The sequence below is a fragment of the Dendrobium catenatum genome, unplaced genomic scaffold, assembly GCF_001605985.2.
Source record: "Dendrobium catenatum unplaced genomic scaffold, ASM160598v2 fragScaff_scaffold_2, whole genome shotgun sequence".
In the NCBI taxonomy this organism is placed as follows: Eukaryota; Viridiplantae; Streptophyta; class Magnoliopsida; order Asparagales; family Orchidaceae; genus Dendrobium; species Dendrobium catenatum.
Window position 1 is genome coordinate 335,829 of NW_021318464.1, and position 23,916 is coordinate 359,744.

The window sequence follows — 23,916 nt, forward strand, 5'->3', positions numbered from 1 at the left end:
CAAAATGTGGTTCATACTCAACAATGTGAAGTCCAAAATTAATATTCTGGCATAAATCCTCTACGACATAAATCAATGGTAACCTTATCTTTTGGAAGGTATGTTTGATTTTTGTGCTATGAACAAAGACAATGAAATCTCCTACCACATATAAAAGAAGATAATTGGCAGGCCACCTGGATGGAAAAAATGACTCCTTTGATGAATTCATCAATTAATATCTATCGTCCAAGAAATAGTTGATTATACATCCAATTACTTTGACTTTAAATATCCATATAAAATGTGTTCTAAAAAATCCTACACGTGAACAATACTAAAAAATAGTAAGAAGACATCTAGTGACTAAGGAAAGAAGTGCAGTTTATATGTAGATGGAAGAACAGAATTGCTCTAACCAAGTTGCACTTGCCTTGAATTATCCATTTATGAAATAATATTTTCTAAGATTTATTCATGTTGGCAGTATAACACTGAAGAATGAGGAAGACGAGTCCTATAATAAATGGTCGACATGTTATCGCTTCTAGTTCATATCAACGACCCTCTTTTACATCTCGTGTATTTGCTCTCTATTCACACATCATATCAAATTGTGCCAAATTTAAAAAATATATATTTTATAGGAACTTTTACATGCATCAGCAATAATTGTTTTAAAAAATCTATACACGCTCTTATATTCAACTAATTTGTAATAAGTATCCTAAATTTCTCATGGAAAAAAAAATCCTTTCTCATGGAAACAAAATTCATCCACGTAATTTCTACTATATGATAATGTGAACAAATCAATAATATAAGCCGAAAATTCCCAGTTTTACACCGTCCAATTTTGTGACAGAGATTCCATCGATGCTTCCAAAGAAAAACAATCCGTCAAAAAATTCTGCCAAAAATAGCAATTTTCCCCGTAGACCACACGCAATTAGAGAACTAAAATAAAATGAGAAGGGACAACATGATTTTTTCAAAAAAAAAAAAATTGAAAAGAAAGAACTGTATTTTTGGCCTAAGTCAAAACAACTTCTACAAATCGACTTTCTTTGAACTTGGAGAAAGGATGGAATATAAGTTGTTACTAGAATCCTCAAAATTGATGACACAATTAGTTCAAGCATTGGGATAGTCCTCCAGGATGTAAAGGTGGAAGGACCTCGCGATGGCAAATAAAGTAACACTAAAAAGTCAAGGTGAGGATTTTAGAGTCTATCCTCCTCTTAGAGATGAGTGTGACACAACAACGGGGCAGTGGATGAAGAGGCACTAAAAAGTAAGCGAGGTCCTTGGGGCAAAGGAGGCATTGACGTTGCAGTGGCAGACGACATGATGTTGAAACGTCATGGTGATCACTGAGGATAGTTTGAAAAATCCTCCTCCAAATGGTGGAGATGGCACAACCTTAAAGATGCTAAGGAAGCAATTTTGTGGTGCAAGTCTTGAAGAATTATTCTACCCCATGTTGACTTGAATAGCCTTTCAAAATTGAAGTTGACTTGAACGAGCAGGGATGGTTTGACAACTATCTTGAATGGGTAAATCAAATATACACCTTCATAGATCTTAATGCCACAACTTCAATGGAAGTGATGGATCAAAATTCAGACAATCGGATTGATGAAATAATAATGAAAAGATTTCTCGATTAAATTATGGATCATTGAAAAATAAAGACAATGACTATGTAACATCACATAATACCTCTTAGCAGTACTGGGAGTACTACTATCATAAACAAAATATTTTCATCAATCAATCACATGATACTTTTGAAAATCTAAAAATTTTTATAAAAAATCGAACATTTTCATTCATCACATTAACGGAAGCACGTAATAACTTTAAACTTCAACAAGACATACTTACCGAGCCACTACAGAAATCCAAAGTAACACATCACACGAAAATTTACATACCTAAAAAGTAGACTCACTAACAAAGATAACATTAACATAAAGAAGAAATAACTTGCAAAATTAATCTTCAACGATCTTCTCCTTCCCCTTTTCTATAACAACAGCTAGTAAGAAATATACCGGTGAGCTATGAGGCTCAATAGCTTTGAAAATTAATTAACATTTTAAGTGTAATCATTGAAAATAATCAAACATTAAAATCATCATAAATTCATACTTAACATTAATATTTTACTTCTTTTAAATCCTACTATGAATATAAATTTTAGTCTATGAAAGATTTGGCTACACTTTCATAACATTATTCAATGGAGCCCAGGTAAACCTGGCATTATCGCCATTAAATTACCTAGAGGTCCTTTTTTGTCTCTTTAGGGGGGCCCTTTTACCACCTGCTATGCAGGAATCATAATCTCTGTGGTCCCTTTTGTCCTACTTACAATGTAGTCTTAGATATGGGAACCCCACCTACATTTGTAAGCTATACATCATTTATAGCCAAATTTTACTTTTAAAGTGATATTCACTAAACTTTCCAGTATTAATAAGTCATAATTAAGTTGTTGCATGCTTTTATAATCATTTCTGTTCAAATCTGTATACAATTAAAATGCATACCATATATAAGAAAATTGACATCTTTCCAAAATAGTATCAAATGGGAAAATTTTTAGATTAACATACTAAACCTTATTTTATACTTACCTGATTAAATTATGTATCTGGCTGTTCATACTTAAAAACTTAAAGGTATAATCCTTCCTATACATTAAACGACTTTTGATAACCTTTTACTTTAATGCATCTAGATTTAACCTCCATACTTATAATTGAGAGTCATTGTATTTAAAATATACATGCATTACTTACCTCCTTGATGATTCATCTTTTCAACTCTACCTTGCACTCTTATTCGATTATAAGTAACCTACAATCATTTATCTTACACTTCATACATTCCATAATTTATTGCTTAAATAAATTTTTCATAACATTAACTTGTTTTATGCTTACCTCAAAACCTCTCTTCTGCATATACGAATAATCCTACAATACGATTAATTTATCATCTTTAGAAACTTTACTAAATAGGTAATACAAAAGATAACAACAAACATCATAATTCTTACCTCCTTTCTTCTACTTCTTATTCTTCTTTCTCTCTTCAATTAGTTTGCACACTTAACATCAAACTACAATTCATCACCCAATTTCAAATTAATCACATCCCAATCTTGGTTACAAATTTCAGATAACTTCCATTTCACTTACCTGTACTACTGTTTTCCTTTCCTTCACAGCCTCAAGAAAATTCCTTCAGCACTAGGCAGAAATCTACTAAATAAAATTTGCACTGTACAGAACTGCTGTAGGAAATTTGGCCGAACTCCTTTATGCCAAAGACATCTGTTCTGATCTTCTCTACAAGAACACTATGCCGAATGAACCTTCACAGAAATGCAAAGTCCGCCTGTGCTGCATTATCCAATTTCGTTTTCCAAGCCTATAACCCATTTGCTCTTGGGAATTCCAAACAGAAAAAATGTGAGAGAGGGCCCACACATACCCATAACTGCTTTCATTCTCATCCAACGGAAATGCCCATGTGGTTCCACATCATTTGGAGGTGAAACTACTCTCTTACTCACGTTTAAAGAAGGCACCTCTTCAGAGTTATGAACTTATCTAATTAAATTAGATAACAGTAAATTATTACTTAAAAATTCATTATTATTCACTTAACTAGTTTACTAATATTAATTACTGTTATCACTAATTGAACAATTGGTTATTATTAAAATTCATTCTTAAAAGTATAATTAAATAAATTTAAAGTTTTCATGCCTGAATGCTGGATCTTACAGGCTAGCTATTTTGGTGTCAAAAATGTTCTCTTTCATAATAATGATTTCAAGTAAATAAATTGCAAAACAAAGTCTGTGGAGGTCAGTGACTCTAGAAAGCAGAAAATTTAGCAAATTAACAAAGCAACAACCAGCCGATGCCGACACAAACGGTTTACATCCATCTTATCCAAATTAGTAAAAAAACAAGGTTTAGTTCAACTTCTCCTTAACCATTGGAGGCGGTGATGGCGGGATGATACTGCTATCTCCTTCCTTACAATCAACAACAAAGGTTGCCTTCTAGGAAGAAGACTATAACACCACGCAATACCCCTACCAATAACGTAAAGTGTCACAGAGAAATACAATCATAATTCAGAACATATGTGGTAATGTAGTTGGAGTAAATATATATATGTAAGAAATAGCTCACAAATTTTCATACTATCTGTTGTTACAGAAAAAAAAAAAAAAAAAAAAAAAGTTGAAGCAGAGTAGTCTCAGGTTATTGAATATTTAAGTTTATGTTTATCAATTTTTATGAGTCCTCATGTTAGATATGTAATCTGATAAAATTATGGTAATGTATTTTGATTTTTATTAGTGGCTCTGTAATTATTTTTATAACGATATTGGGAATAATTAAATTTAGATGCTTCTGTTTATTTAGGAAATGTATTGTTTAATGGATAGAAAATAAATAAGTATTCAAATGATGAAAATATTAGATGTTAAAAATTATGAATCTTATGTTTATTTTTGTGACACTCTGCGTTATAAATAAGAGGTATCGTGGCGTGTTACGAAGAGTAACCCAACTGGAAATCCAACTAATTTGCCATGAACTGATCTAACAATTTTGAAATTTTATAAAAACTAGGCAATTCTTGTGTTGACAAGTTCATCTAAATAAGCTTTTGCATCATTTCGAGCTCATTTGATTTTTGTGCAAGTTCGAACAGTTAATTTAGCTTCTGAAATGCCTTGAGATTTGCGTTTTGCATTAAAATTGTGCTCAATCAAATGGGGTCTTTATGATCCCAACAGAAATATTCAATTAAAACGGCAAGGCCCTTCAATTTTGGGTAAAAATACAAGAAAAAAATCTAGCAATTGAACAAAGTAACGGATAAAGTATTTTTTAACAAATTAGTTTAAACTGAGTCTAAAAAACAGCGGGTATGCTAACAAAGGTTAGTTTTTCAAGTATATATATAACCTCACAGATTTTCCTTCCAGTGCTTCAAACTTAGCAATTTCTTCTTCATCTTCACATGTCACAAAAACCACCTTTTCCTACGCAAGGGAGAATACACTACATTAACAATTTTTATCAAAGAACCCACAGTAGCTTAGAAGTGCACAATAAAGCGAACCTGTCGGGCCCTAACACCAAGGTGTGATAAGTGAGGTAGCTCTTGTGCTAGAATAACCCCTACAATATTACTCCCAGCAGCCTTAACCTGTCAGAATATGATAAATAAAAAAAAGACATGTTAAAAATGGATCCCAACAAATTGTAGTCACAAGCATGGAAAATGTAATCCATTAGTTAGGTTGGATGTGTCTATAACCTCCTCATCACCATTGGCTTTTTTGACGGCAAGAATAACAGGCCCTTTGATAGATGAAGCCATTGAACCAGGATCGATGCTCTCTACCTAAAAAACACCAGAAATGATTACTATAAGAAATGTTTATACAGTAAATAACTAGGATACAACAACAACAACAACAACAACATCAAGCCTTTATCCCACTATGTGGGGTCGGCTACATGAATCCTTTTTTTCCATTGTGTCCTATTAAAAGTCAAATTCTCGTTTAAATCTAATAAAGAAAGGTCATTCCTAATATTTTCTAACCAAGTCTTTTTAGGTCTACCCCTACCTTTCTTAACATAAATCAAATGTAATACCTCTACTCTACTAACCGGGTCATCAGAAGGCCGCCTTTTTATGTGACCAAACCATCAAAGCTTTTGGCTTTTCGATCTTTGAAAATGATACTACAAGAATGGATGATGGAAGTCAAAGGGATTATAATTGAGGGAGACAATTACAATGTTGTCAAGTATCTGCAAGGTTCGGTTGATAAAGCATTTGGAAAAATGGATAATGACATGGCGGAAGACTTATCTTTTTTGAAAGATTTTGAGAATTTTTTATTTCATTTTTCTCATAGAAAATGTAATAAGTTAGCCGATTTTTGTGCTAACTTTGCTTTACTTGGTGATTTTTTTTGGATGATCTAAGTTTTAATAAGTTTCCTCCTTTTCTTTCTTTGTTAAAAGAGGATTGTGATAGCCACCTTGTGTTTGAACACATGTAATAGCTCCTGCATACATATCTTTAATGATTTGAATATAAGCATTATTGACTCCTTTCTTTTTAAGAACTCTCCATAGCACTTCTCTTGGAACTTTATCATATGCTTTTTCTAAATCAATAAATATCATATGTAGATCCTCCTTATTTTCTCTATATTTCTCCATCAAACCTCTTAATAAATGTATGGCTTCCATAGTCGACCTACCCGGCATGAATCCAAATTGATTTTGAGAAACATTAGTATCACGCCGCAACCTATGCTCCATAACTCGCTCCCATAGTTTTAAAGTATGACACATTAACTTAATACCTCTATAATTCGCACAATCTTGTGCATCACCTTTATTCTTAAAAATAGGAATTAACATACTCATTCTCCACTCATCTGGCATCTTTTTAGTCTTCAAAATAGTATTAAAAAGTTTAGTAAGCCATGAAATTCCTTCATCTCCTAAGCATTTCCACACCTCTATTGGAATATCATCAGGTCCAACAGCTTTTCCACCCTTCATTTTCTTTAAAGCCTCTCTAATTTCAGTTTTACTAATACGCCGATAAAAACATAAATCTTTATTTTCATTTAGGGTGCTAAGGTCACTATAGTCAATCTTATTTTCACAGTCTTCATTAAAAAGTTTAGCAAAATATCTCATCCATCTTTGTTGAATATCATCTTCTAAGAAAAGTATTTTTTGATCTTCATCTTTAATACACTTCACTTGAACTAAATCCTTACTACTCCTATCTCTTTGTTTGGCTAACTTATACATATATCTTTCTCCCTCTTTAGTATCTAATCTATTATATAAATCACTAAAAGCTAATGCCTTTGCATCGCATATTGCTTTCTTAGCATCCTTACGAGCCACTTTATATATTTCCCAATTATCAGAATTTTTAAAATTAAACCAGTTTTTATAACAAAGCTTCTTATTTTTAATTTTTTCTTGCACATTAGGATTCCACCACCAACTATTTTTACTATTAGGAGCTTTTCCCTTTGATACTCCAAGGACATCTTTTGCAATATTCTTAATATCACTAGCCACTTTTTCCCACATAATATTAGCATCCTCATGCACAGACAGAATCTTACGATCTAAAATCTTATCTCCAAAAATATTTTTGTTAATATTCTTTAAATGCCCCCATTTAATCCTAGAAAATTGTTTTACTTTATTTTTTATTTTATGCCCCTTTATCTTAAAGTCCAAAACTAATAATCGATGTTGGGTACATAAATTTTCACTCGGAATAACTTTACAATCTTTGCAATCTAAACGATTTAATTTTCTAATAAGAAAATAGTCAATCTGGGTTGTACTATTTCCATTTTTATAAGTGATGAGATGCTCATTCCTTTTCTTAAATAAGGTATTAGCAATTGAAAAATCATAAGCTAAACAAAAATCTAATATGATATTGACACCTACATTCGTCGTTCCAAATCCATGATCACCATGAATATTGCTTTTAAAATCATCTACCTCTCTACCAACATGTCCCTTTAAATCTCCTCCAATAAAAACTCTTTCTTCGGTATCTTTTGTATTAATTCTTCTAAGTCATTCCAAAAATTTAATTTAGAGCTCATATCCAAACCTACTTGAGGAGCATAAGCACTTATAATATTAACAATCTTATCATCAACAACAATCTTTAAAGCTATAATTCTATCTACAATCCTATTAATTTTTATAACATTATCCTTTAAACTCTTATCTATAATAACACCTACACCATTTCTAGTACGACTCCTACAGTAAATAACTAGGATAGAAAACAAAAAATTATTTTTCTTTGAAATGTGTCAGTATTCATTCATTGATGACCTAATGGATAAGAAAGTGTTTGGCACTCAACATGCACTCAATTTTATAAATAAGTAAATCTCTTTAGCATCATGAATCATGATAGCAAGCAAGATACATTATATGGAAAAAGCACAAAATAACAATTATGATGAAATGTAAAAAAGAAAGCTCACTTGCATAAAACAAGGGACAACCACAAATCTCAAACCTCTTAACTAGAGCTGCAAAATAACTAATACGCTAAACAAACTATAAGTGGCTGAGCTTAATTAGAGCGCATTCTTGATCATTTAATAAACTAGTTGTTAAAATCAAGAGATTTGAGAGAAAAACCATAACTTTATTATACAACATCATTGATCTTTTTATAGATCTATACAAGAGGTCTTACTAAGGAAACACATAACTACAAAAAATGAATAATTGTTGTAATATAATCCTTCCTAAATCAGATGTCTAGCTATGGTAAGTACCCAATGCTTTCCACGGATATCTATCCTACACAGTTGGATTCATACAGGAATTAGGGGCTGAGATTTAACACTTTTGCAAATCCAGTAAAAGACGCATGCAACAACTGATGCTTTGATCGTATGATTGGGATGGTTTTAAAGGCTAATAGTTTATATAATTACTTATATATTAACTTAAGTGAAAGTGATTAGCATTTCATCTTACTTCCTTTCCCGTAATCCCATCAGCTGGGCGAAATAGAGAGCTGGAGAAGGGTTTGGCTAACGGAAGAATAGAAGAGGGTATCAATAGAAGAAGAGAGAAAATGAATATGAGAAGAAGAAATGGGAAAGCTAGGGATTATAATGTAATGTTCAATTTATTGAATTTCTCTCCGCAAATCGAGTTTGATTTTGGGTTGACAGATTTGAAGGCTTGAATTATGAGAAATCATTTCAAGCTAAAAATATCTTTCTGAGGTTATTTGAGTCATAATTGTAATGTTAAATATCGAATTGATATAAATTGAAACTTATATTTTAATTGGTAGTTTACAAAAGAACAATACTTCAAGAAGATAAAAATAAGGAAATCCATCTCGAGTATGATCTCTAATTATGGTAAGATTCAATCTCTAATAAAGAGAGCAGATTATTCTTAAGCCTAATATTTGTTGATTCTTAAAACTTTATTGAACTGCTATTTGCATGCAAGTAAATTTTTAAGATTTAGGATATTTTGATGATATAAGCAAGTTTAATGTGTATACCCATAATCGCATTCTTAGGTGATTTAATAGATAGCAATAAAGTCGTGACGAGGGTCTTCACTCTTAGGAAAAGATCCCTTAAAGGACTCACACGAAACTAGAGAGGAAACTGCCCAAGGAGAACGATGGTGCCACATCCGCTAGAGAGATGTCCATATGCTAGGAAACTAGGAAGTTCTTCATCAAACAAACAGATCGTCACGCATCTCAATCAAATCTTCCTCCTTCCAGGCCTCTATACTCCTGTCAACAACCACTAACAAGCTCAGGAACTCTTCATTCCAAAAACACCACTACTCTCCTTTAATGACAAGATTACTCAAGCTTCCTATGCCATTTGCCAACCTAGTCATATGACTCGCCAGCTACAGGTCCATCTCCTCTTAGAATTGATAGGACTTGATCAAAACAGCACACAATAATAAAAAAAACAACAACTTACACCAAACAGATTAAGAAATAACACCAAGAGTGTTGTATTTACTAATTTCCGAGCAACGAAAGATAAGATACAAGTTGATTTACTATTCAAGAGGTGAGTCATCTCTCACACAATTCCTAATAGCCAATACGAACCCAAACACCCAACAAAAACAGATGCAGAAAACAAAACTCAATATGAACCTTAACCCTCCACAATCTCCCCCTTAAATAGCTCAAATCCCTTAATAAATGCCCCTAACATATTTCCCTAAGAGTTTCCCCTTAAAGCCTCTTCTCCTATAGATGATAAAGGAGGTATTGGACCCCACCTGAGCAGTTGAGTTGCTACCAGCAATTGTATTAATACTCCATTAGACAGCTGTCCCTATGCTAGGCAACTAGGATGTTCTTCATCAAACAAACATATTGTCACTCATCTCAATCAAATCCTCTTTCCAGGCCTCTATACTCGGCTACAGTAAAGCGCCTATATCAGAAACTTCACACTCCAATGCGGGCAAAAATCCGGGGGATGGGGGACCCGAGGACCTTCGCCGGCAATGTAAAAAGACTACGACGAAACTTGCTCGCAAATAGGGAGCGAGCAAACTCTTACATTTCAAGAAAGACTAATAAGCAGAAATTAAAAACTACAAATGACGATTTCATAAATTTGACACTTACAAAATAGACTTGAAATAAAAAAAGACATCCTAAACTTGCTTCACTTATAGAAGAGGGATACATGTGAGGTGTAAACTTGCGGAGAGACGAAAGAGATTAGAAGCCCGAGAAGAAGGGTGGAAAGAGCTCGCAAGATTTTCAGAGGAGATGAGAGGAAGAAGGTGGACAAAGCTCGCAAGCTTTTCCAAGAAACCCGCAGGTTTACTTTTCCAAAAATCACATAACATTCACTATTTTAAAATATTACAAACCCCTCATATTTATAGGTATTAAAGGGAGAATACAAAAAGCCACATAACATTGAATTCCCACAAGAATCCAAGCAACACAAGCCATGAAAAGCCCCTTGCTTTTCACAGAAAAACAGCCCAGCCCAGGAACCGAAGGAGCAACCACAGGAACCAAAGGGACCGCACGGAACCAAGGCGCCAAAAGCCACGGGAAAGCCCCCAGCTCGAAAAACCAGCAGCCACCGTAAGATCCAAGAGCCATGCACGGAAAACAACAGCCCACCGTGGAAGCCAAGGAGCCATGGCATGGGAGAACAAAACATCTTGGAATTCCAAAAGCCATTTTGGATTTCCAAGAGACAAACTTTAATTAAGACATAAAAACAATAAAAATTACATTTAATTAAAAGATAACTATGAACTAAAACTTAGCTAATAATGAGCTAACCCTTAGTTCAATAAATGAACTAAAGACCGGCTCATAAATGAGCTAAATTCCAGCTCAAATTTGATTGAGCTTGTAAACTCAAGGGAAGTCAAAATCAACTTATTTTGGATATGAGTTGACCCCCCTTTGTCTACATCACACTCCATTCAACAACCACTACCAAGCTTAGGAACTCATCACTCCAAAAACACCACTACTCACCTTTAACGACAAGATGACCTCAAGCTCCTTATACCATTCACCAACATGGTCATATGACTCACCAACTACAGGTCCATCTCCTTTCGGAATCGATAGGACTTGATCAAAACAGCACACAAATTCTGGGTTAGAGTTAACTAGTCAATCTCAAAGACTTCACACTCCATTCAACAAGCACTATCAAGTTTAGGAACTCTCAGATTCTCCATTTCCTTGATCAATTGAACCTCCTGAGTACATATGTCAATATTTGACCCAACCCGAAAACCCGACCTGAACCTGACCCGAAAATTCCGGTTTAGGGTCGACCCATTTGAGAAATAGGTCGGGTTCGGGTTGACCCAGAAACCCGAAATGATCCAAGTAAATTTAAAAAGTATATACTAAAGTTATTTAACATATATAAAAATGCATTTCAAATTATTTTAATAGATTTAATTATATATATATATATATATATCACTTTTCCTATGGGAACATAACCATAAATTATAATGCTTTACTTGCAATGTCTAAACTATCCCCCATCGACATCATAACACACAAGGCAGGTATAAAACATACAGTATCAATAGATAAATCAGAATAAAATTCTTCAGAAATAAAAGAATGATAGGTACCAGAATAAAAAAGAACTCTGCCAAACTTGTTGGAAATCAAAAGTATACATGTAACCACCTCCTCTGAATCTTTGGCTTCTTGAGGTGTAATAACAAACACTCGAGCTTTCACAAGTTGATTACCTTTAACATCTAATGTTTCTCCTTTAAACTAAACTGATGATTTTCCTTATACTGCTGGCTTTCCCTGAATTTGAGATTTTCCTACCTGATTGCCATCCAGATATTTCTTACAGTGCCCCTGCTCCTGATATCCCTGTGGCTTGGCATTACTACTTCTCTCCTAAAGGCAGTCAACCTTGTGATGATCCGGTTCACCACATCAAAACATCTTCCAGAGCCGACTAAACACTGGCCTGAATGCCTCTTCCCAACAAATCACACAAAGGTTTTTTAAGCTGACTCTGCTTCTGCTTATCATCAAACTTTGGCTTCTTAGTTCTAACTCAAACATCCTTTTCAAACATCTTTTTACTTATAGGGGCTTGCGCCTATAGGAAACAAGAACTCAGATCATAAAGTCCTCCAAAATGAGGGCGAAATCACTGGTAATGTCTTATCTACAAACCTATATGCCTTCCAAAATTTATCCTGGAACTAATTACGTTAAAACTCCCCTGAACAAAAGAAAAAGCAACACAGTATCGGGAGGGGAGGCCGGGGCCGAATTTTTGGAGCCCACAAATATTTTATTCATCATATCCATGAATACCACTATGGTATTGGTTAGTTTAAATGGCATAACAAAAAGTTTATAATGCTCGTATTTGGTGCCAAAAGTGATCTTCTCAATATCGCCATATTTCACTCATGGTAAGATAATCGCAAATCAATTCTAGAAAATACAAACGCAACTACTAACTGAACAAATTAATAATCAATTTTAGGAAGAGGATATTTATTTTTAATAGTCGTCTTATTTAAATCTCTATAATATATGCAAAGCCGCATCAAACCATCTTTCTTCTTGACAAATAAAAATTGGTGCACACCAAGGAGATGTACTAAGTCTGCCAAAGTCATTATCAATTAACTCTGCCAATTGACTTTTTAATTCCAATAATTCTTTTGTTGCCATTATATATGGTACTTTTACAATTGGATTTGTTTCATGTTGTACAATAATTAAAAAGTCTACCTCTATTTCTAGAGGCAAACCATTTCATTTCTCAAAGAAAAAATCTACAAATTCCTTCACTACAGAAATAGAATTTATCTCATCACTGATCCTTTTTATAACTTCTAACTTTGCTAAGAAAATCCATTCATTAGCTCTTATACTTTTGTCCACTTGACTAGAAGTAAAGATGAAATTACTCCTCTTTCACAATGAAAATAAAATATTTTTTTTCTAGCAAATTAAATCTAACTCTTTTCTTTCAATATTCAATGGTAGCAAAGTTTTTAACCAAACAATTTTCCAAAATTATTTCAAACTCCACTAATGAAACTACTATCAATTCTTATTGAATTTCTCTACCAGCTACTACAATATAAAATTAAACATGATACAATAACAGTTAAATAATTACTCGCATGTAATCGAATACTCAAACCAAGAGTAAAAACAACAAGTTTTACAAGTGATTTTTCATATAATATCTCATATATAAAGGAATGAGATGCATCAGAATCAAAATGAACTCTAACAGATAAATTTGAAATATTGATAGTGCCTATCACCACTTCAAAAAATTCTCTGGCTTCCTGAGAAGTCACAGCAAAAACACGAGCTAGGCTGACCTCACTACTTCCTCTGAGGCTTCTCCTCCTTTTTATCTTAAAAGCCGGTGGATTCATTTGTGGCTTAACACTTTCGTTGTGATCTGTCCTATGAATGACTTAAATTCTTTCACTCCTTGGACATTTATCGAACTTTTCCCTTTATATGTCATGACTCCCCACAAAGATAACATTTTTCCTGAATTCATTAGACATCTTCCTGGATTAGACTTCTCATAATTTGCACAAGCTGGAATCACAAAAACCCTGCAGGCTACTATTGTTGAGCCTGATGAAATTTCTGCCCTTTTTATTGACCACTCAAGTGATCAATTGACCTCTTTTCTATCGGCTTTCCATTTCTGTTTGACCATATTCATGTCATGCTCTATAGTCTAGCACTTTCAATAAGTTCAACAAAATCTTTTATGTGAAGAGGAATTAATGGTTGTCTCAATGAATCCCTGAGGCCCTTCAAAAATCTATAATATTTTTCAACAGGAGTACTGATAAACTGTGGAGCATATCTTGATAGAGATGTAAATTCCGATTCATACTGAATAACGGTCTTAGCTCCTTATTCTAAATTGCCAAAACTTTCTTGTATGGCCTATCTTGCTGATGAATAAATATACCACTCCTTGAAAACTTGTTCAAATTCCTCCCAAGTAATTAGATTCTCAGCCCTACCATTGAATTTTTTAGATGTTGTCCTCTCCACCATCATTTTACCACACCTTCTAAAATAAATATTGTAAGGGAAACCCGTCTGTTATTAGGATATGTCATTCCATTCAAAATTTTCTCAATCCTTAAAATCCAATCTTTAGCGGTTCTAGCATCTACTCCTTTAAATAAATGTGGTTTAAAACTCTTAAAAAGTTTAAAATGTTTATCCACATCTGTAGTAGCAGGAGCACCTGCCTTTTTATTAACAATGTTACTAGGAGTTATTGGAGTAATTGGGATAGCTGCAAGTGAAGCACTAGGTATTGCAGCTTCTACCAATGGTTGCATCTTTTTTATCATCTGCATAATCATATTCATCATCTGCATTTGCAACTTATTTCCTTATATTACACTAGCAGCTTTAGGTACTACTAGTGCATTATCAATTCTGGGTGAACTGCCTTCTCCTGGTGCAATATTTTTAGGACCCTCAGGTGTCTTGTCCTATTAAGATGATTGAACATTAGTCCCCTACTATACTCTTTCATCCATTATATCTGCAATGCATTACTTATATATGCTAATTGCCAGCAAAATCTAAAGATATACCTATTACTAACTTAGAACCATAACATTCTCCTAGGCTTTGTAATAATTCAATCAGATCCATTTCTCCGCTTAAATAAAATTTTCTTAAACTTCTCTAATTAAATCCTCGGAATCTTAATTCTTTACTTTAATACCACTTTTATAACACCCCATGATACCTCTTTCCGATAATATAAAGTATTATAGAATTGATATTAACATTCCATCTCTACATATAATATTTCTGGTCATTTGCATACTTGCATAAAATCATTCACTAGCCAATACCTTTAATAAATAAATGGAAAAATCAAAATAGTCTCAATTTCATCATACACATAATTACAAAGCCACTAAGAAAATAAGAGTACATCACTACAATTTGACATTTTATATACCTCGCTGAAGACATCACAAATATTGTTAAATAGAAAATATAAATATTTCATAACTTGCCTAATCTATTTCAACTTTTTTCTAACCTTTTTCTGTAATAACTAATGAGCTATGAGGCTCATAAGGTTATGCAATTTAAATAAGAAATTAAATTCAAAATTATAGATAAATGACATGATTGAATCAACTCAAAACATTTATAAAACAGCATAAACATCATACTTAGGATCATCCTTTAATTCATTTGATGTTGTACAAAATATCATAATTAATCTTCTATGAATTTGATTATCATTTTAATATAATTAACTTTCATAATAATGTTCAATAGAGCCCATACAAACCTAGTATTATATCAATTGAACTACATAGAGGTACCTTTTGCCTCTTTCAAAATCCCTTTTGCCCATACCTACAATGCAAGTTTCATATATGGGGTCCCTTTTGCCCCACGTACAATGCAAGTATAATGTCATTTCATAGCCAACCTTTTCTAATTTGATATTCAGTAGATTTCAAATATTCGTAATTCATACTTTGTATTGTTGCATGCTTTCATAAAATCTATCTGTATAACATTTGCATAAAAAAAATGAGGATGTAACATGTAAATATAATGCACTTTTTTTTTTAAATAGTTTTCAGTTAGAGAAATCTTTAAACAATCATACTATATCTTCATTTAAATTCCATTCATTCAAAAATTCATGTAGTTACTTATACATGAATATTTAGATAGATGCTTCAAATTCCATAATCGATTCATCTTAATGCATGTATTCATTCAATTTAGTCAATAGCATTGTATGCATCTAGAATTCATAATATTAACTTTTATAATTTAAAATTGCATATCTTACATCCTTGACAGACTTCAAATCCTCCACCTCATATTTTTCTTCGTTTGTAAGTTACATACAATTCATCTCTCTGACTCTATAATTTGCATAAAATCAACTTATACTAACATAACAATTTACCACAAAACTAATTTTTCTTCCCCTAATATACCAATTAATCCTAACAAATTCGATGTAATTATCTTTAGAACTTTAACCAAGTTCAGGAAAATCAAAAGAAAACCATAACACAAACACTGTAACATAAGAATTTACTCATCTTAATTCCTTCATTCCTCACTATTTTACTTTTCTTCTTCCTTTATTTAGATCAATTTTCTCTCGCATTGCTACAGTTCAAACACACCCCATATTCTCATATATTAAGGCCAATAACTTCAGTTTTTCCCTTGACCGATTCTTCCTGCAGTATGTCGGAACCTTTCCTTGCCATGTGTCGAACTCTTCTACACAACACTGCCAAACTCTTCTACGCTGCACTATGCTAAACTCTTCTATAGTGCACTGTGCTGAACTCTCCCTTGAAGGGATTCTCTGTTCCTTCTCACAGTCGAATATGATTCTTTGTGTTACGATTTTTATACAAAATTTCTATTAGAAAAGGGCCCACTAGATAACTACTCCTGTAACTCCTTTAAAGTAAACAGATGTATCTATTCAAATATAAGGAAAATTTAGTTTAATTAAACTTATCACTTAATATAAATACTAAAATTTAATTAAAAATAATAATTGCTAAAATTAGATAATAATTTTCTCAATAAAATTTTTATTTTATTTAACTAAATTTTGGGTATTACAAATCTTAACAAATCTTAAATTACTAAGCTTAAATTCAAAACCATATCAGAGTAACCCATCCTTAATCAAAAGTGCTCTCCCATGAATGGGGGGGGGATAATTAACTATGAGGCCTTGCCCTCATAGGAAGTGAGACCTTAGATCTAAATATATTATGACATAAACATCGGTGAAAATCTGGTTAATTAAAAATTAACCTATCTCAAAGAGTCGAAATCTAACACAAAAGACAAGGTTCAAGCCTCATTTTTCCTGAGCGAACACATTCGTCAACCTGATTAGATGATGTTAAAATCCCAACCATCCCTTTGGCCCTTGATCCCACAGCCAAGGATGGAGATTCGTGAGAGGCTCACTTGGATTACGCCAATCTCCTTCCATATTCGGGTGGCTGATTTAGGAAGGATTATATTAGCGCAATTATGAATAATTTTGTATTTATTTGTTTCTTTATTAAGATATCCTGCATAGATCTAAAAATAGGGATAAATTTGTGTAATAAGAATTCAATTCTTTTTCCCTCTCCAATTCTATGAATTCTAAGATGGTATTAGAGCCAACGGCCTTCATTGCCGATTGAAGAACTATCGTAGAATCGTCGGAGGAGGAGAAGAAGAAATCAGAGCTGCCAGACGCCGCCGACGCTGCCTCCAACTCGAACGAACGCAAGCAGGCGGAGTCGGCACCAGGCGGAGTCGCCACCAGGTGGAATCGAACATTCGGGGGAACGAGAGCAGGGTTGCAAAGCTCTATATAGTCTTTTGAGTCCTAAATTAGCATGTAGCATTGTATAGGTATTCTGCATAGCATGTATTTTTACTTTTCTCTATATAGTCTTTAGTGTAGATCTTAAAATCCTATAAATAAAAGGTAATGAAAAAAAGTTGGGAACCTTTTCTAATCTTTGGACTTTTCACCTAAAGAATTTGGCTCTATAACTTATTCTTTGTACTTTCTAATTGAAATAGAAAAGTTCTGCTAGCTTATTCTCCTCCTCTCTATTCTCTCTACTCTATCTGTACTCTCCATTCTCAGTAACGGGTTCTTAGCTTACTAGATGGATTTGCTAGTAAAGTCAAGTATCATCCACCAGATAAATTTGAATCCAACATAATGCATTTTTATATTACCAGTTGTTCAAAATTACTTCAGAATACATCTATAAAATTCAAAATTAGAATTATTTAATAAAATATGATGCATAATTGATATCCATATGTCAAATGTTACATGTAATGCTATATTTTGATGCATGTTATTATATGTTGATTGACAACAGGCGTGTAACAATGCTAATAATTTTAAATGTCTACAATTATGATGTCAAAATTAGAAAAATAAAACTACGAAATGTCATGTCATGTGATATGGATTGAAAAATAATGAAGAGAACAGGCAAAGGCAAAAGTTCTATAATGTTGGATTATCAAAACTTTATCAATGATTATTAATTGCCGATGAGCTAGAGTAACCAAATGATGTAAATGTTCAAAAAATCAATACAAGCATTATATGATATGTTTAAGGCAATGATCAGTACGAATGAGAAAGAAAATAAAAGTAAACCAAGCAACTGACTAACATACTGATTTTTATGTTAGAATTATTTATCCCGCTGACCATTTTGTTAATCAATTATTATGATGCCTGCGATTTCAGCAAAGGGAAAGGAGCTAATGGGGCCATTGACAAATGACCTAATTTTGTCCTACATCTTAGCATTATGGATGTATTAAAAGAAAAAAATATGTTTATAATGTAAGGCCTTTTTGCAAATATAAATTTATATATGAAGTTTATTTAGAAATTCAGTAATCCATTTGATGATTTAAATTAAGTATGCTTCACCCTTAATGTTTATGATGGATCTTTTAAAGGATTATGAAGTGTAATTTATAATTTATGGCAATCTATGCAGACTAAGTTTCAACTCATTTGATCCTGATTAATAACTAGTATGAATGCTTGTGGGAAATGTCTAACTGGATTGCTCGCCATTGTTATGTCTCATGGTTAACTAAAAGGGTCAAAATAGGGCGTAAAAAGTAGGCGAATTTTTCAGAAGCAGCATGTTTCAAGTGAATTTTCGTGGAAAAAACAGACTACTGAAATAATTTAAATAAGAGCTAATTCGCCAAACCAAATAGCGTAGTGAGAATGCGTTGTTTTGTTCCGCGCATTCTGAAGAATGCGCCAAACCATTAAGCGCATTATAGAATGCGCTTAATGGTTCGGCACATTCTTCCGAATGCGCCAACCTAATCGGCGCATTCTCCCCATCTTTGCTTCAGTGGATGTCAGTTGATTGGTGTTTTTGGAGTTCAGCGGAAACCAGATCCGCTTTTTCCGCTGACCGGTGCGGAAATGAAGACGCAAATAATTGCTGTTAGTTGGACGTTAAGGGAGTTGTGAAGATGCCATGCAAATTTTCGTTATAAATACGAGCAGCACAGCTGAACCGAAATCACAAGCTTCTTAACTCCCTTTTCTTCGTTTGCTGCTGCTGTTGTGTTCATCCGAGAGAGAGGTGAGTTATGTCTTTTTTTTTTCATTTTTATTTTCTGTTAAAGTTGTTTTGGTGAAGATGTAAATTTTGTGACCATTTATTTTAAAAAGTTTTTGTATTATGTAGTAGTTTTGGGCTTGCTGCAGTTTTGTGAGATATATTTTTTGGTTGCAATATTGTTAGTTATTGTTTTAGCAGTGAGTTATATAATTTTTTTTAACAATTGTTTATGTTATTTAAAATAAAATTGGTGTATTGTAATTTTTTTAGCACATTTTGTTGTTTGGTATGGTGTGTAGAAATAAATATATCAATGTTATGTGGAGTGTTGCTTGTAGTTTTTTTCCACAGATCTATAACTATGTAACATTTTTTAAAAAAAATTATTTCGTACACCGCCAAATTAACCACTTATTAATTTTAATAGTAGCCTAAACAAAAGTATTTAATAACGGCATAAGCCTTTCAGACATTTTTTGTGGTTTACAGAACTGATCAAAGGTAGTTATTTCAACAATTTTGTTCCTAAAGAGAGGCACCCAACTGTTATTTTACTAGTCTTGAGAGGCATCTTAGTCAGTTGGTTGGTGTAAGAGTCTGCTGAAGTTATTGGCATCTCGTGTAAGAGTCAGCTTTGACTACAAATGGTGAAATTGTAACAATGCTTAGTTTGTATTTTAGAGATTTATTATAGCTCCTTAGATTTAATCCATATATGATTCTTTAATAAAAGTCCACATTTTATATTTGACATGATCCTTAAGAAATAACGCAAATAATTTCATGCAAGTATATAAGAATCTATGACGAATTTAAAAAATTGCCTTTAATGTGGAAACCAACCTTCTCCGCACAAGATTCAATTACTTGTCATTTAAAATTTCATAGCTCTATAATGATGATAGGAATATTTTTTTGCAAAAAAAATTTTTAGTTAAATAATTAGAATTATATTTAAAATATTTAAACATTATACTTGTTAGAATTAAATTTGTTAGAATTAAATAATTGTTAGAATTAAAATTTTACCCTCCAAAATTTTTTTAAAATAAAATTATATAAACTTATTTATGTTTACAAATAAAATTTGTCATCTTGTATGTAATTATATTTTATTTATTAAATGTTAAAATCCTTTTGGAGAATTACTCGAAGTGCAAAAAAATTTGATAAATTAAGTTTAGATTGAACCGAATCCTTCAATCTAGTACGTTAGACTTACATTTAACTATCATTTTGGGAAGAGGAAACCTCAATTTATTTTCAATTTTAAAAACATAATAAGAAGTACAGAAATAGTAGATTAACCTAAATCCTTTAATCTAGTACCTTAGTCAAAATTTTAACTATCAAATTGGGAAGAGAAAACTTCAATTAATTTTCATGTTTAAATACATAATAAGAAGTATTAAGCTCAACCCTAAGGAGAATAAATAAAATTTACCTATGTTTTAATCATGAAATTTTGAATTATTTTTAAAATCAAAAGTACATTAAAAATTTATTATTCATCCATAATGAATAAAAGGAATATTCAACTATCATCTCAATCTGGATACTAAATTACTGAATTAAATTTCATACTAAAACTAAATAGGGAATATTAAAATCATCCTTAAGGAGAGAAAATGTTTACCTATTTTTTACTCATGAAGGTAAATTTATATTTTTATTTTCATAATAAAAAAATATAAGAAATATTCAATTTATGCGTAAGGATTAAAAGAATATTTACTCCCCTTTTGATTGTGGAATTAAAGTTATGTTTAATGCTTAGGTATACATCCATAAAATTCCCACATATCGTAAAAAAGAACTAAGGCATGTATTTTAATTCAATTTCCATATATGAATATATTAAATTTGTTAAATTAACTTTAATAAAACAAACAAAATCTATTGATGCATTGATTACTACCCAAACCATGCAAGACGTTGCAGTATAAGGTTGATATGTTAGACCCAAAAATAAAGTGATATTAGTTTCATGCTATGAACTGAATACATTATTGCGATTGAATTCAACAATTTATTAGTTTGACTTCATCAGTAGGAATAGAGCTGTAAGTATATTGTTACGCTTTAAAATGCATTTACTCTCGTTACATTATGAGTAGAATGTTAAGTAAAAAACTTTAGTGGAATATGACATTCTTGGGATTGACCCGCAAATTTGTGTTATTTAGGACAGAATGTCACGGTTAGTGTTATTTTTCGGTGGTGAGCTTCATATCAGGGATGAGTTCACAGCGACATATATTGATGGACAAAATCGGCCAATCATCGTTGATCATGATATTTCTCTTACAATGCTAAAAGACAGAATTATGGGTGCGCTTAGGATTAATTCTGCAACAAATACTGTCAACCTAGCATGTCGACTTTGGAATAATGGTGGCTACTGCGCAACACATGTAACCAATGATGAGGTTTGTGAGTTTATGTTATTAGAAGCAAGAGTTGATCCTGTCGTTGTTTACGTTGAGGCAGAACAAATCAATCATTGTGACATTCCCGGTCCGTCAACGGAGATACATATGTAAGTATTTAGAACTTCATTATATGATGCTGTAGTGATTAAATTCCTTATTTAAAAATTAAGCATAATTAAATCTTTTTGAAGTAGTCCTAACACGTGGTATGGCGGAGGAGTAAATACGATTGAAATGCAAAACAACTTTCATGGCCAACTGAGTTTGTCAGAGCGACCAAATTTCGTGCAGCAACATCTGCCTTCACGTACCAATGTGAATGATCGTCCACGTTGGTTTAGACCACGTAGTAATATATGTGAAGAAAACCTAGTCGCTTCCTCATTCATGCCTCAATTAGAGCAAAACGAAAATGTTTCATTACACGGATATGATATGGATAACAACGACGTAGATTCATACAAAACTATGGATAGTGGTAGTACTGATTCAGGGGATAGTTCTAATCAACCTGAAACTGAAATACATGAACAAATGTACGATTGTACGAACGATGAAAATATTATTGTTGAGTTTATTGAAGATCATGCAAGACGAAACGTTGCTAGATTAAAATCGATGGATGCAAATAATAATTTCAAGGAAACCATTCAAACAACCGAAGAATGGGATGGTTATGATCAATGTGATCCTCCTATCATTAATATTGTTAGCTCAACAGAAGCAAACATTCCATCGGAAGTATATGAAGGTCAAATCTTTCATAACAAAGAAGACTTACAGGCTGCAATTAATGGTTGGTCAATTTCACAAAATGTTCAGTACATAAATTCGACTTCCAATAAAAGTCGTCTCACAATTTTATGTACTCAACATAATAATGTGCATAAGCCATGCTATTGGCGATTACATGCATCACGAAGTAAAAGATTATGCGGTCTTTGGAAAGTATCATCTGCGGGTCCCCCACATACTTGCACTCAACCTGTTATACTTGGTGGGCATCACAATTGCACCTCAAAATTTATATGTAGGCATATCATGCCCATTATAAAACAGCAACTCGACATGAAACCGAAGGAGATAATTGCAAGAATGGAGTCAAAGTTTCAAATGAAGATTTCGTACATGAAGGCATGAGATGCAAGGAGAAAAGCCATCGAAGCAATTTTTGGTTCCTATGAGGATTCATATCGTTCTCTCCTACGTTTTATGGAAGTGATACGTTTGTCCCAACCAGGTACAGTATACAATGTTGAATTAGTTGGAGGTTCACGATTCAAGGCTTTAATTTGGGCGTTTAGCTCATCAATTTATGGGTGGCAACATTATCAGCCTGTCCTTAGCCTTGACGGAACCTTTTTGCTAGGAAAATTTCGTGGAACCCTTCTTGCTGCTGTTGGAATTGACACGAATGGTGGATTGTTCCCGTTGGCTTTCGCAATAGTTGAATCAGAGAGCAATGATTCATGGGTTTTGTTCCTTCATAACCTACATGATTTGGTTGAAATTATAATAGAACGCCAAAATTTATGCATAATCTCAGATAAGCATCCAGGACTTGTGAAAGGGTGCCGAGAAATATTTCCGCAAACTGTCCATAGACACTGCCTTCGTAACTTGCGTGAAAACTTCAAAAAAATTTTACGTCGCCAAGGTATTATTGATGTTGAAGGCCTTTGCAATAATATGTACTTAGTTGGTTGTACAGAAGACAGTGCGAACTTCACTCGTATGATGGAGCATATAAAAAATGCAAAGCAAGAAGCATATGATTGGTTGATACAGCGTGATGTTAGCAAGTGGTCTTTATTATTTGACAATGGTTGTCGATATAGCATCATGACAACAAACGCATCGGAATGTTTTAACGGAGTTCTTAAACGTGCTCGTGGACTGCCGATTTAAGGTCTAGTAATGTCCATATACTATAATCTCGTTTCTTTATTCATGAGGCGTTCTACATAAGTTGAGAAGTGGATGATGGCTGCAGAATCTGAATTTGTTCCTCGTACAATGGGTATGTTACAAAGAACTGAACGCGAAGCACGACGCTGCCCTGAACCAATTACCATTAATAGAGGCAAATTTGAAGTTGTGGATACGATGTGCAAAACACATAAAGTTGAAGTCCTTACACCTAAACTGTGTGCTTGCACAGTAACAAACCACAATTACATCATCTGTCATGCATTCATGTGATTGCG

At 33.0% G+C, this 23,916-nt stretch overlaps 1 protein-coding gene across 2 annotated transcripts in view; it reads right to left on the bottom strand.

The window, feature by feature from the left end:
* LOC110093579 (phosphoglucan, water dikinase, chloroplastic) overlaps positions 1 to 23,916 on the bottom strand; it is a 130,139-nt gene that overhangs the window by 32,497 nt on the left and 73,726 nt on the right. For both annotated transcript variants that reach the window (XR_003700409.1, XM_020818510.2), the window contains exons 14-16: positions 5,338 to 5,424; positions 5,140 to 5,226; positions 4,983 to 5,059 (exon numbers count right to left, since the gene is read on the bottom strand). Coding sequence is in view for 1 of the 2 variants with exons in the window: in XM_020818510.2 (XP_020674169.1) it covers positions 4,983 to 5,059; positions 5,140 to 5,226; positions 5,338 to 5,424 (251 nt within the window). In the remaining variant the exon portion in view is untranslated. The remainder of the gene's footprint in view (positions 1 to 4,982; positions 5,060 to 5,139; positions 5,227 to 5,337; positions 5,425 to 23,916) is intronic.